Here is a 15,825-nt window from a genome sequence, read left to right on the forward strand (position 1 = left end):
TGTAAATGACTCGGACTGACCGCCTGCGGCGAGTGGTGTCAAATTAAATCCAGTGTCTGTCCGTTTTATTCCTGCCCAATTGGAATCAACTTTCGCTTCTGGATCTCACATTCTGGTTTTAATTAAACAAACACAACCGGGAGCATTAAATACTCTCACCCGGTACAATGACGGGGCCAAGAAACAAGCGGCTGGAGGAACTGAGTTGGTGAAGCAGCAACTGTCGGGGACTGGTGGCAAGAGAGCAATAGGGGGGTTGCACGTCAGGTCATCGGGTCAAACGGCGTGATGCACGGAGCAGCTCCATCCATGTGGAGGACAAGGCAGCCTCGGCATCCACTGTTAACACACAATACGCGCACGCTCTTACCTGTTAAAAACCGCCGAAATTGGCAATTTTTGGGCTGTAAATAATTGTTGAAATCGGGGTAACCGTGAGAGACATTTATCCTACTTCAGAATTCCAAAAGTGAGGAGAAATTATGGTAGAGAGAAGCAAGAGTTGAAGGGACAACAACAGATAAAGTGGTTGGCGAACATTGGCCGCGCAGATATCAAGATTGAAAATATTGGGAATTATCGTGTTTGCTCACTGCATTTCATCAAGAGTGAGGCATTATTTGTGTTTTTTCTTGATTCCTTTGGTATGTAAAAAGTTTCAGAAGTGATAAATCTGGCTCTAAATTTATTAAATCGCCCATGGATCTCAAGTGGGGTTTACATGCAAAAATAAAACGTTTCTGAAGCTAAATTTATCATTAAATTAATCGCAAACCATGCGTAGGTATTGAATTACATTTTACTCAGATGCAAGCCAAGGAATGGCATAATTGTTAGCTGTTAATTGGACATAATCAACCTCAGCAAATTGACAATATCTTTGAAAGGGACTGGGTGTTGAAGCTGTCAGGACATTTTATTATTTGCTAAAATATACATCTCAATAGCATAATGATAGAAAACTTACTTTTCCACACACCAGTCTGGAGATTTTTTAATGATAAATCTGCAGAATTCATTGCCACAGACGGCTGTGGAGGCCAAGTCAATGGATAAATGTAATTGTAATTGTCTTATAATTGTAAGGCGGGAATTGAAAGATTCTTGTTTAATAAAATTGTCAGGGGTTATGAGGAGAAAGAGGTTGAGAGGGGAAGCTAGACCAGCCACGATTTAACGGTGAAGCAGACGTGGGCCGAATGGTATATGGTTCTTTTTTCCACAGTTTGTACTTAGAATTCGTTTAATGGAACAGGAGCAGACAGATACACTGGGTCAGTTAGCACAGTCTTGCCTGTGGAGTTTGTCAAGTTCTGCAGGACGGAATGTTCCATAAATAATAATTATATTCGACTTGTAGGATTAGGTTTATGTTTATCTTTGTGACGTTACTGAGGTGAAGTGAAAAGCTTTGTTTTGCATGCTATGCAAACAGATCAGATACACAACGCATATTTATAATCAAATACAATATATAATGTAAAGAGGAAGTTACAGAGAGCAGAATATAGTACTCAGCATGTTAGCGCATCGTGATAGAGGAAGGAGGAGAAGGGGAACACGGATATCATTAGTAAGGGACTGATTTCAACGTCAGATTTGTGCTGAACTTTCAGGGATGTTTTTGTAAATTGTCTTCATAATTGTGGCTTTCATGACTATCTTTTATTTTTTTTCTCAGATCACAGAGGGCCAAGATTGGTATCCAAAGATGATCAGTGCTCTGGAAGACTGGAAGTGCAGTATGGTGAAACCTGGGGAACCGTGTGTGACCGGGCCTGGGATATGGATGATGCCAATGTGGTGTGCAGTCAGCTTCATTGTGGAGTCGCCGTGTCTGTTCCGAGAGGGGCTTATTTTGGAAAGGGAACTGGCATTGTACGGAACGATGTATTTGAATGTAAGGGTAATGAGACAAGCCTATGGGAATGTCCGCGTTCTTTAGGAACTCTTCATTGCAACCACACGAGCGATGTCAGTGTGATCTGTTCTGGTGAGTGCCAGCTTTGGAAACTAATTATTAATAAGGACTCATTATACTTGGAAGATAGGGATGAGATCTCGCCATTTACTTTTATCAAAGGGTTATAAAATGCTGGAATATAATTGACCAATACACGACTTTGATGTGATATTGGCAAACATATTAACCGGCTAAAATAATTTGAATAATTTCCAATAGTCCAACATTATTGATGGTTTACAATGTGGAGTTCAGAAGGAGGAAATTAACAGTATCTTTAGATGGTGATATCCATGCGATGCAACAGCGATTGTCCAATTAATCCTAATCAAAAATTACTCTATTAATTATATTTGTTTATAAACAAATGTACTTCTTCACTGAAACCTTTGAGCATTTTGAGTGGAAAGACAGCTCACTGCAGGAAGAAAAACTATGGACGGTTTTAGATGTAAATGATTACACATAGAAAAGTACAATTTTGCTTTGCATGATGACAATAAAAGGATGATAATGATAATGATAATACAAGCAAGGATCCTGGCACTGGGGTGGTGGGGGGGGGGGGGGGTTGTTATATAAGATGATACAACTGCCAGTAAGACATATAAAAAGAGACGGCAGAAGAATGCATGACGTTTAAAAGTAAATTTATCCCATGATTTACATTTTTTGTTAGGAATGATTTTGTTGTCATATGATCCTATTATAAATGGGGAACCAAGCAGTGCATTAGAAAATAGCGCAGTGAACGATTACTTCCCATCAGCATTTACAATAATGTACAAGGAAATAACATCCTGATCACTGAGAGTGAAGAACATCCATGTGTAATCAGAGACCGTATCACGCCAAGATGAAGCAGCACTTGATAACAGTGTGGAGACAAAATGCCCAACTGAATAAATCAATGAAGTGGAGACGGTGACGGCTCTTGAACAAATGAGATCCTGAGCATTGGCAGGAGGAGAGGATGGGGAACAAGAATACTTTATTTTTCTCCATAACAAAGTTATGTGTGTTATGGGGATGCGAACCCAACATGAGTTAGGAGCAAAGTAAACGAATGGGAAATGGATCGTAGTAAATCCATTGCTGTAATGTAGAAATATACAATGTCATAATGGATTTCATCCAAACATCTGGTTTCATCTGTCCTCGACCTCGCCCAACACACAACGGGAAACGAATATAGATCTTAGACTACAGGAAAAATGAACAAATATAATAGTCCGGAGAGGTGGCGGGGGGTGGGGAAACGAGGGGTTGTATCTGATATTTTTTCAATGACAACAATATGCATGATGAATTTGAATATTGTAGAATTCAGCAAAGGAAAATATTAGCAAGGGGAAATATCAACTATTTGCCGACATATACGGGGGAAATGTAATCCGTGCAAAATGGAAATTTGATGGGATGGGTTAACGTTTCCAGAATAAGCGGTGACAAGGAGAAATTCGAATTCGGCAAAGGACAGATATGAAAAGGGACAACAATGAGAGAAGAAAAGACTGCAACTTATCCACACGTGGGGAGAATTTAAACAGTGGAATACGGAAATTATTTCGCCGAATAATTTTATAAAATGTTGATTCCATCTTAGCTAATAAATGTAAACTTGTTTAAATGCTATAAAACCAAACGCCCACACAAAACGAGCAAGTAATATAAAATATATTAGTGACAACATTATACCAGGGAGGACAGTGAGCCTGAATATCTGAAAATTCTATGGATCCAAAGATCCACATCATACTATAATTGAAGCAAAGGGCACGCTCGCTACAATATCCAACAACGTATAGTTTCTGCAATGGGTCTTGCAGATTGCAGCCCACAGTATTTAATGCCCACAATATTTAATATGTAAAAGAATATGTGATTGTGTTTATAGTTTGTTTGGTTGTTTGTTTGTTTGTCTTTTTGCACAAAGTCCGCGAGCATTGCCACTTTTCATTTCACTGCACATCTCGTATGTGTATGTGACGAATAAACTTATTGACTTGACTTGACTTCGGTATTCACTCTTTGAAAAGAGGAAGGATAGAGAAAACATGAACAGCCGATCTGTTCCGGCCTTGGACGAATGATGGAGTTCACAATAACATGGGCCATCTGAAGCACTGAAAATAATAAGTAACGTCGGGTTGAATTGCTCAAAGTGAAGTCGTGTTTGACTAATCCACTGAAGCTATTTGTAAGTGTATTTCTCACGGCAGAAAAAGAGGAATTTTCAGAAAATGTGTTCTTATGTTTCTGGAAGATCACACACCGATCTGCATCAAAGAGACAGTTAACACGTTTACATATTCTGTTGTGCTGCAGCAATTAAGAATTTCATGGTTCTATCTGGGACATATGACAACAAAACACTCTTGACAGAGGGGGGGGGGGATGAATGGGTCCAGACAGATTGGCTGGTTATGTCGGGAGGGTGCCAAGGCAACGCCATTTATTCACAAACTATATTAATGGGTGCAGTGGGTTGTGGGGGGGGGGGGGGTGTGGGTGGTAGCTGGTGCTGTTCAGCGTAACGTATTCAATATTGCTAATGCCATGACGCAAGGTGTTGGCAGAAGGAACTGCAGATGCTGGTTTACAGTAAAATACACAAAATGCTGGAGTACTTCAGTGGGTCAGGCAGCATCTCTGGTGGAAATGGATAGGTGACGTCTCAGGCCTGGGCTCTTCAAGCTAAAGAAGGGTCCCGACCCGAAACGTCACATATCCATGTTGTCCAGTGATGCTGCCTGATCGGCTCAGTGTCTTTCACTTGCATTGGACAACACATCAACCAGCATCTGCAGTTCCTTCTAAAACATACGGAAAAGCGAGTGGACAAAAAATATGGTATATATGTAGTACTGTGTTGAAAAATGTAGGCTGCACTATTCGAGACCGTCAATTAGGTCGGGTGCACACTTTATTCTGGTGAACTCTCCAAAGCCGCAAGTATTACAGATGAGATCTGAAATTATTTGGTAAGGACTTTAAACTAAATAACGTGAAACTGACGGTCCCGACGTGCCGAGTTGAAGACCGTAACCATTCACTGTGTGTATTGAAATATCACCACGCGCGCACACACTTTGAAGGTGACCGTTTAGAAAATGAGAAAAATAAACAAACAATTTCTAACTTTCAATATTTTTCTCTATTCTTATTGTGTATTTAACTGTCATTTTGTCCCATAAAAACAGGGAAATATCGACCACGACTGGTGGGTGGGAAGGATAGATGCTCTGGCCGGGTGGAGGTTCTACACGGAGACGAGTGGGGGACAGTTTGTGATCAGTACTTTAGCTTGCTTGATGCCGGCGTGGTCTGTGAACAACTACATTGTGGTGCAGTGGCCGCAACTCCCGGAGTTACTCACTTTGGCCGAGGATCCGGCCCTGTGTGGAAGGAGAACTACCACTGTCGGGGGAACGAGCCGCGATTAGTTGATTGTCCAGTCCTACCCAGGGATCAGACGAGTTGTTCACACGGAAACGACGTCGGTCTCATCTGCTCAGGTTAGTCACCAAATATCCTTGAACTGAAAAACAGAGTTGCCCAGTGGTAGAGATGTTTACACGGTGACTCTTTTAACCATTGAAAACATCTGCTGTTTCCTGACGACCATCTTTCTTTTCTTTTCAGAAGGATACTTTCAAGAGAGAGCTAGATAGAGCTGTTAAAGATAGCGGAGTCAGGGGATATGGGGAGAAGGCAGGAACGGGGTACTGATTGGGGATGATCAGCCATGATCACATTGTTTGGCGGTGCTGGCTCGATGGGCCGAATGGCCTACTGCTGGATCTATTGTCTATTTTCTTCAGGTGCCGTCTTTCCCTTCCCCCACTGATAGGATACTGGGGCCAATTGTTATACAACTTTGTCATACATCGATAGACTGAATTTGAGTATGCAGTGCAGAATTCTGCAGTTTATAAAATAGTTTCTATGGATAGTAACTGAGAGATTGTATCTAGTAAACATAGTAAGGATAGTACAAAGGATAAGAACTGTTCATTAAGGAGAGAGAATGATGGCGATTTGTACAGTCGGGTTCTAATTCTCGGTTCACTGCTACAATACACAGATATAAATTAGTTACATCTGCTGCAGAGATCTGAGATAGAGGCTGTAGGAAGAATGCGATATGAAATTTGAAGTGGCTTAGTGATTCTTTCAAGAGCTTGACCCTAAAAGCAGGAGTAACTCAGCAGGTCAGACAGCGTCAGAAAATGAATAGGTGACGTTTCTGGTCGAGACCCTTCTTCATTCATCTATTCCTTTTCACCAGAGATGCGATCTGACCCACTGAGTTACTCCAGCTTTGTGTCTCTATCTTCGGGTTTAAACCAGCATCTGCAATATGGAATGAAAAATGGAAAAATCATTTTTTTCCTGATATTGGAATGGTTCCAGGAATGCATTTATTTACCAAAAGAGAACAAAGATAAAGCGAGACTTCAAAAGACCCCGCCTACACGAGGAACGGGCGCTGGACTGGTCTCAGCATGCCTATTGCATTCGGTTTAGATCAATGCATGAGTGGTTATCATTTATTCAATAGCCAGTTTATTCCTTGTTATTGGGCCCATTTCTCTTGGTGAGGCCCATAGGTTTCTCTGCATTGTTTTATGTAGACGTAGACAGAATGTTTCTATGCAGTTTTTCTGCCAATGTGACATAGAAACATAGAAAATAGGTGCAGGAATAGGCCATTCGGCCCTTCGAGCCTGCACCGCCATTCAATATGATCATGGCTGATCATCCAACTCAGTATCATGTACCTGCCTTCTCTCCATACCCCCTGATCCCTTTAGCCACAAGGGCCACATCTAACTCCCTCTTAAATATAGCCCATGATCTGGCCTCAACTACATTCTGTGGCAGAGAATTCCAGAGATTCACCACTCTCTGTGTGAAAAATGTTTTTCTCATCTCGGTCCTAAAAGATTTCCCCCTTATCCTTAAACTGTGACTATTGTTCTGGACTTCCCCAACATCGGGAACAATCTTCCTGCATCTAGCCTGTCCAGCCCCTTAAGAATTTTGTAAGTTTCTAGATGATCCCCCCTCAATCTTCTAAATTCTGGCGAGTACAAGCCGAGTCTATTCAGTCTTTCTTCATATGAAAGTCCTGATATCCCAGGAATCAGTCTGGTGGACCTTCTCTGAACTTCCTCTATGTCAAGAATGTCTTTCCTCAGATTAGGACATGTGGACAATTGATGCAGAAAATAATCCTTAAAACTAATAGCTGACCAGTTAAATGTTGAGAAGTTGTGGAATATTTTGGCTTCACATTAATGGTTAAGCCACCATGTTTTGTATTATAGATGAAATTTGGTCTCTGAGATTGATCAATGGGGGCAGCCGCTGCGACGGCCGAGTGGAGGTTTACCACAATGGTAGATGGGGGAGAGTGCAGGATAGCGCCTGGAACATCAATGATTCCAACGTGGTCTGCAGAGAGTTGGGCTGTGGCTCCGCCATATTCGCCTACAACTCCTCAAGGAACGGAGAGAGTGAGCTGCCCGTGTGGGTGAACAACGTTCACTGTGAAGGAAACGAGTCGCAGCTCCGAAATTGCAGCACATTTACGCTGAATCAGACATCCAGCGACAGCATCGGTGTTGGAGTCCTGTGCTCAGGTGAATATTGGCATAAATACTCAAATTAGACATTGTAATGATTGTTAGTGACTTTCGAGTTGTATTGGCGCTTCTGTCATCTGGGTTTTCGACTTGTCAATTGGGAAGGCACGGAAAATGAAGAAGCTTTATTTATCCGTTCTGGTCAATCTAATCAAAGGTCGAAATAACATTTCTTAATTTATCAAATTAGAAACATAGAAAATAGGTGCAGGAGTAGGCCATTGGGGCCCATCGAGCCTGCACCGCCATTCAATATGATCATGGCTGATCATCCAACTCAGTATCCTGTACCTGCCTTCTCTCCATACCCCCTGATCCCTTTAGCCACAAGGGCCACACTAACTCCCTCTTAAATATAGCTAATGAACTGGCCTGAACTACCTTATGTGGCAGAGAATTCCAGAGAATTCCTTAAATCGATTATCGATAAATATTTATATTACACCGGTATTGTACTTCCGGTGGCGCTGGTGCCAGCAGCCTCCACCTTCAGCCGGGTATCTTTTTAAATTTTTTAAAAAATGTTTTAGTTATGTTGATGTGTGTTTTTTATGATATTTTTAATGTCTTTATGTGGGGGAAGAGGGCACTGTGCGGGGGATACCGTCCTTCAGTCGCTTCCTGGAGAGGACGCGACTATTATTCGAGTCGTGTCCTCGCCCCCCTCCCCCCCCCCCCCGCCCCCCCCAGCGGTCTACCTAGATTGGCGCGGCCTTTCCTGCCGGGATCGACCAGAGCTCCAGCAGCGGCGGGACAGCGCTGAAACACCGCGGGGCTGGCGATGCCATAACGGGGGTCGCCGTCTGGAGCCCGGAGTGCTGGGCCTGCGGCACCGACATCATGGAGCTGCGGTTTGCGGGCTCCCAACGCGGGCGGCGCTGATGGACAGCGCGGGGTCCTGCGACTCCGCCCGGCTCGGGAGCTGCGGACTCCGGCTGCGGGAGGCGGCTGATCTGGAGGTCCGGGCCGCTGAGGAGGAGGATGTTCACCGTCGGGGATCAGCATCGGCGTTCCACCAGCCCGGCGTGAGGGCCTGAACATCGGGCCGCTCGGTGCGGCGACTGCGGGTGCTCGGAAGGCCCCGACCACGGATGAACATCTGGGAAGATCGGAGGGGAAGCTGGCTGGACTATGGTGCCTTCCTCACCTTGGTGCCATTGTGTTATGTTGTGTCGTGGACTTTCTGTGTTTGTGCTTTTTGTTAACTTCTATTTTATTTTTTTAATATGTTTTATTATTTATTATTTATTTATTTTTATGATACTGACTGTAAGGAAAATTCATTTCGTTGTCTCTAATTGAGACAATGACAATAAATTGAATACAATACAATACACATCTGTATATAAATATATATATTACACACTTGAGATCCCTTTAAAACTATGTTGGAGAATAATACCTGAACAATAGTCTAGGTGTATGCACATACACACAGGCACACACACCCACACGCCAACACACCAACACTATCACACACACAAACACACACTCATACACCAACACTATCACACACACACACACATACACACACACACGCACACACGCACACACACACACACACACACACACACACACACACACACTATCACACACACACCAACATTATCACACACACACCAACATTATCACACACACAGGCACATTCGTAAGCACACATTAGCACACACACATTTATTTATATGTTAGCCAGGAGAAAGTCATAGTATCGTGTACAGATACAGCATGGAGACAGGCCCTTCGGCCCATCGAGTCCACCCCGAAGCCTGATTACCCATTGGTTCTATATTATCCCACGGTCTCATAAACTTCCTTGACACTGGGGGAAATTTAACCTGCAAACGCACCTTTCGATCTGGATGTAACCCACGTGGTCACGTGTGCAAACGTGTAATCTCCCCACAGACAGCACCTGAGGTCAGGATCGAACCGGAGTCTCAGGTAGTGTGAGACCACAACATTACCATCTGCGCCGCTGAAGAGTTAGCTCCCAGGAGACTGCCAAGCAAGTGAGATAGAGCTCTTAAAGATAGCGGAGTCAGGGGATATGGGGAGAAGGCAGAAACAGGGTACTAAATGTGGATGATTAGCCATGATCACAGTGAATGGCGGTGCTGGCTCGAAGGGCCGAATGGCCCACTCCGGCACCTATTGTCTATTATCTACTAAAGCAAAATACATAACAGGACTTTTGCACCACTCTCCGCCAAGGACCTGGGTGTAAAGTGGGAGGTTTTCCACGTATAGAGATTGTCCACGTATACTATGGGCCCTCTCCATTTCCAGTCGGCAGAAGAGACCACCAGGTCCAGGGAGCAGGCGATGGTGAGTGTGAGGGGCCGTGTGTGAGAGAAGTCTGGACAAGAAACACTTCAATGTGGTGTGGAACAACACAGGGTACCTTTCCGAGGGATAGCATAGAAGGCGCGGCCGAACGTGGGGTGATGGGTGTACATTGCAATTGTGTGATTAACTCCCTTCAACAGACCATCTCCAATTACGGCTGTCTGGGGGTGGAAGTACATGTGCTGGACGAGTGGAGATTTATTACAATGGGTCTTGGGGCACAGTTTGTGATGACTCCTGGGATCTAGACGACGCTAACATGGTCTGCGGGCAGCTAGGTTGCGGATATGCTGTGGAAGATAAAATTCCAGGATTCTGTGGACGAAGTAAAGGCCAAATTTGGTTGGATGAAGTAAGATGCTCGGGTAACGAATCATACCTCTGGAACTGTCCCTCCGCACCGTGGGGTCGGCACGATTGCAGTCATAAGGAAGATGTGACAGTGAAGTGTTCTGGTAAGGATACGTTCGGTCTGCTGATTCTCTGCAACTTATAGTGGGAACCTGCATTCCAGAGATGTATTCCATGGTTTATCGTAAACAATGCGAGCATTGAATCTCATTGATAGAAACATAGAAATTAGGTGCAGGAGTAGGCCATTCGGCCCTTCGAGCCTGCACCGCCATTCAATATGATCATGGCTGATCATCCAACTCAGTATCCCGTACCTGCCTTCTCTCCATACCCTCTGATCCCCTTAGCCACAAGGGCCACATCCCAACTCCCTCTTAAATATAGCCAATGAACTGGCCTCGACTATCCTCTGTGGCTGAGAGTTCCAGAGATTCACCACTCTCTGTGGGAAAAATGTTCTTCTCATCTCGGTTTTAAAGGATTACCCCCTCATCCTTAAGCTGTGACCCCTTGTCCTGGACTTCCCCAACATCGGGAACAATCTTCCTGCATCTAGCCTGTCCAACCCCTTAAGAATTTTGTAAGTTTCTATAAGATCCCCTCTCAATCTCCTAAATTCTAGAGAGTATACACCAAGTCTATCCAGTCTATCTTCATAAAACAGTCCTGACATCCCAGGAATCAGTCTGGTGAACCTTCTCTGCACTCCCTCTATGGCAATAATGTCCTTCCTCAGATTTGGAGACCAAAACTATACGCAATACTCCAGGTGTGGTCTCACCAAGACCCTGTACAACTGCAGTAGAACCTCCCTGCTCCTATACTCAAATCCTTTTGCTATGAAAGCTAACGTACCATTCGCTTTCTTCACTGCCTGCTGCACCTGCATGCCTAATGCATTGATGGAATAAAGTCCTTTCTCTGCTTAGGTTTTCTTCTACTTACCAACACCAAACTCTCCCCACGTGTAGCTCTGCTCATTTCGCCCTCAGCTGTTGTCCGGTTTAACGGCATTTTCTTCCTCTTCTTCTTTGGAGTTTTACGGCAGCCGGCATCCACAATGTTGCATTGCTGCCACCTTCTGGCTTCACTCCACAGTCCTCATGTCTTTACGTTATATCCTTTTTATAAGGCCAGAGGCCCTCAAGAAATTAAACAACACCTTTACTCCTTTTCCTTCCCCTCCATACTCTAGAATGTTCTTTTCTGATATATCTGTCATTCCAATTTTCTTCATTTCACTGATCAAAACTCTTCTTTCTGTTTCATATCTTCTACATGCAACTAGAGCATGCTGAACTGTTTCCGGCTGATGGCATTCCTCACACATCCCAGTAGGGTGTTTTCCCAACATTTTTAATGTGTTATTCAGGTGGGTGTGTCCTATCCTCAATCTTGCTAATACTACCCGTTCTCTCCTGTTCCCCCCTCTTCTTGCTGTAATGCCCACTCTGTTTTGTAGCGAATAGAGGTGTCTCCCCTTTGTCTCCTGTTCCCAGTATTGTTGCCATTCCTGATATATTTTCTTCCACAAAATGTGTCTTCCTTCAGATTTGGATAATTGTAGGTTTACCTCTATGTTCTCTTTTTTAACGGCCTCTTTTGCTAATTTATCCACTTTTAAATTTCCTAGCACACCAATGTGTGCTGGGACCCACAACAAAGTCACGTCACTGCCCTTCCTTGTTACTTGGCTTAATAGTAGTAGAATTTCATACACTAGGTCATGCCGCCTATGGGATGCACCAGACCCAATACTCTGGATTGCAGACAATGAGTCGCTACATATTAATACTTTGCATGGTTGCACCTGTTCTATCCACCGAACTGCCATCAAAATAGCGTACAGTTCCACTGTATATACTGCTAAATAGTTATTTGTTCTTTTGCAAATCTCAACATTCATCCCTTGCACTACCACAGCTGCCCCTGTTGTTTCAGCTACTGGGTCCTTTGATCCATCTGTGAAAATTAAGAGGTGTTCCCTGTATCTATTATATATATGGTTATGGTATTCTGTTTTTAGGTCCGAATTTTTCCCCCCTCCTTTTTGCCTCCCATATCTCCAGATCAACTTTTGGGATGTTTAGTAACCATATTGGGACAGATGGCCACAATACTGCACTGCAGAACTCTTTGTCCTCTACTTCCATGTCCCTTGCCACACCTCCTCCAACCCAGCCGAAGCTTCCAGACTGAGCCACCCCTCTCTCCCAGCACTCCTGTACTACCTGTTTTGTTGGGTGGTTCTCTCCATGACCCTTAAGGCTTAGCCAGTAATTAGCCATTTGTTGTCTGCGGCGCAGTCTCAACGGCATCTCCCCAGTTTCCACCTGTAGTGCACATACAGGTGACGTCCGCACACCTCCTATGCAGATTCTTAGAGCTTCCGCTTGGACTGTGTCCAACTCGGACAACACTGACTTAGATGCTGATCCATAAGCTATACTGCCATACTCTAGTCTGGATCTAAGAGATAATATATCTGCTCCCCACTCTAAACCTGCTAAGCATCTCATTACGTTGATGGCTTTTTTGCATTTTCCAATTATTTTTGTAATGTGGACCCTCCATGTTAATCTGGAGTCAAAATGGACTCCCAGGAAACGGAAATCTTTTACTCTTTCCAAATTGTTGCCGTATAGTTTTAACTGGACATCCTCTTTAATTTTCTTCCTTGTGAAAACCATTGTCTTTGTCTTCTCTATAGAGAATTTAAAACCCCATTTCACTCCCCACTCTTCCACCTGGGCTATCCCTTGCTGCATTTTTTCCACGATAACATCTATATTCTTCCCCTTTCTCCGTAGGCTGCCATCATCTGCAAAGAGCGATCGCCCCATCTCTGGTTGAATGTTTGCAAATATATCATTGATCATGATTGAGAATAGGATCGGGCTTATCGCACTTCCCTGGGGAGTTCCATTCTCGACTACACATTTACTAGAGATGTCTGACCCTATTTTAACTTGGATACTTCTACCGTTAAGAAAATCCATTATCCAGTTAAAAATATTTCCCCCTACTCCCATTAAATGCAGCTTTATTAGAAGACCTTCTCTCCACAACATATCATAAGCCTTCTCTACATCAAAAAATACGGTAACTACAGATTCTTTTTTAACTGGTGCTTTCCTTATATCATATTCCAAGCACAGAACTGGATCATTAGTACCTCTCCCTTTTCTAAAGCCACTCTGATAATTAGCCACTATACCGTTTTCTTCCATTAGATGCCTTAATCTTTCATTTACCATTCTTTCCATCAGTTTACACATGTGTGCTGTTAAAGCTATAGGTCTATAATTTACTGGATTACTTGCATCTTTCCCTGGTTTCCTAATAGGCACAATGATTGCTTCCTTCCACCTCTCCGGTATTCGCCCTTCTTCCCACACCTTGTTATATAGTGCAAGTATCTTTTGGAGTCCCTTCTCACTTAGATGCTTTATCATTATGTAACAAATATCATCCTTCCCTGGGGCTGAGTTCTTACACTTGGCCAGAGCTCTCTTTAGCTCCCCCAAATTAAATGGAATATTGTACTTGTCCTCTGTGATACCTTTCCTTTGTAAGGCCTCAACATTTTCCTCTCTTGTCCTTTCCCTACCACTTCTTCCTTCATCTGATAAGTTGTGGGAGCTGTGAACCCTACTAAAAGTGTTAACCATTAGTTCTGCTTTGTCTTTATTTGAGACTACAGTTTGATCTCCATTTGTTAAGCTAGGATAACTCCACTCCCTTTTATCACCTTCCATTTTTTTAATCATCCCCCATATCTCCCCTACCTGTGTTGTGCTTCCAATTGAATCACAATACTGCCTCCAATATGCTCTTTTTGTTTGTCTTATAGTCCTCCTTACAATTGCCTGAGCCTGTTTGTAATTAATCATGTGTTGGTAGTTATGAGTTCTTTTTAATAATCTGAATGCTCTGTTTCTATTCACCACCGCCTCTTTACACTTATTGTCCCACCACGGCACAGCTTTCCTTTTTGATCTTCCTTTACTTTTAGGTATGGAAACTAATGCTGCTCCTTTGATACCTTCTGACAATTTATTCTCAAAGTTTTCTATATCTGTCTCTTCTTGTATCGATTTTACATATCTATCACTTTCCTCCTTAAATTTCTCCCAATTAGCCTTTCCAAACACCCATCGTCCACTTCTGTTTTCTTTACTCATAGTTAAAGTAATATTTATTTTGCATAGCACAGGATGATGATCACTTCCTATGGTACCCTTTTCATATACTTCCCAGTTACATTTAGCAGCAATCCTATTAGAAACAAGTGTAAGGTCCAACACAGACTCCTTCCTTGTCCTAACATCTACCCTGGTCTTCTTTCCATCATTTAGACATACTAGATTACCATCATTTAATAATTCCTCAATTACCTGTCCATTATTATCTGACTTTCCACTGCCCCATAATGTATTATGTGCGTTAAAGTCCCCACACCAAATAATATTAGATTTGCTCTGGCCTTCTACTTCCTGTAACTTATTGACCTCTAATCGCTTACATCGATTATAGTAATCTATTACCACTATTTTCCTCCTCTCAGACCACACTTCTATTACCACATATTCCTGTTCCTGCCCAATTCCTAATACCTTGTATGGTATCCCTTTTTTAATGAAAGTGGCACAACCCCCTCCTCCCCCATTTCCCCTATCACATCTCACTGTAACATAATCATATAGAACAAAATCTAAACTTGGTTTCAACCAGGTTTCCTGGATACATACGACATCTGGTTTTTCCTTCCTACTGTCTATGAATTGTTTAAAGTCTTGCCCATTGGCTAACAAGCTTCTTGCATTCCATTGTAGGATTAACATTAATATTATTAACCCACACATGTTGACTCTTGGCTCGCCTGGATACTGAGACCATCATGTATTTCCTCCCACTTCAATCCTGCCATGCCCAAGTGGTGGACTGCCTTTACAATGATTTGGATCCTTTCTGTTTTGGATTTTACTTCTGCTGTCGCATTTATTACTCCTGCTATAAATATAACCAGGTTTTTATTTTATTTCCATATACTCTTTTCTTTTTCTTTTATTGTTTCCATTATGCCCATATCTTGCTCCCTCCTGATCCTTCTTTCATTCATCTGTTTTGTAGGGTCAGCCTTTTTTGCTGCCTCTGCATAGGAGACCTTTTCCTTCACTCTTATGTTTTGTACTTCAGCTTCACGTTTCATCATCTCACATCCCCAGTAAGCCACACTATGCTCTCCTCCACAATTACAGCACGTTGGTTTGACCCCCTCTCCACACTGACCATATTCATGGTCCCCACTACACCTTGCGCATTTCCTCGCCCGCTTGCACATTTTAGCTATATGCCCAAATTTCTGACATTTGAAGCACCTCATTGGTTTGGGTATGTACTCTCTTACACTATATCGCATGAATCCAAAATTGACCATTTTTGGAAGGGATTCTGTCTTGAATTCAAGCAGGACTGACTCAGTTTCCTCTTTCTTTGCTCCTTTGGTCA

At 43.0% G+C, this 15,825-nt stretch overlaps 1 protein-coding gene across 1 annotated transcript in view; it reads left to right on the top strand.

Annotated features, from left to right (window-relative positions):
- Positions 1 to 1,736: 1,736 nt before the first annotated feature.
- LOC116967301 (scavenger receptor cysteine-rich type 1 protein M130-like) overlaps positions 1,737 to 15,825 on the top strand; it is a 108,291-nt gene continuing 94,202 nt past the window's right edge. The window contains exon 1 of the mRNA XM_033013800.1: positions 1,737 to 1,993. Within this exon, the coding sequence (XP_032869691.1) occupies positions 1,786 to 1,993 (208 nt within the window). The 5' untranslated portion in view covers positions 1,737 to 1,785. The remainder of the gene's footprint in view (positions 1,994 to 15,825) is intronic.

Source organism: Amblyraja radiata, chromosome 39 (assembly GCF_010909765.2).
Source record: "Amblyraja radiata isolate CabotCenter1 chromosome 39, sAmbRad1.1.pri, whole genome shotgun sequence".
NCBI lineage: Eukaryota > Metazoa > Chordata > Chondrichthyes > Rajiformes > Rajidae > Amblyraja > Amblyraja radiata.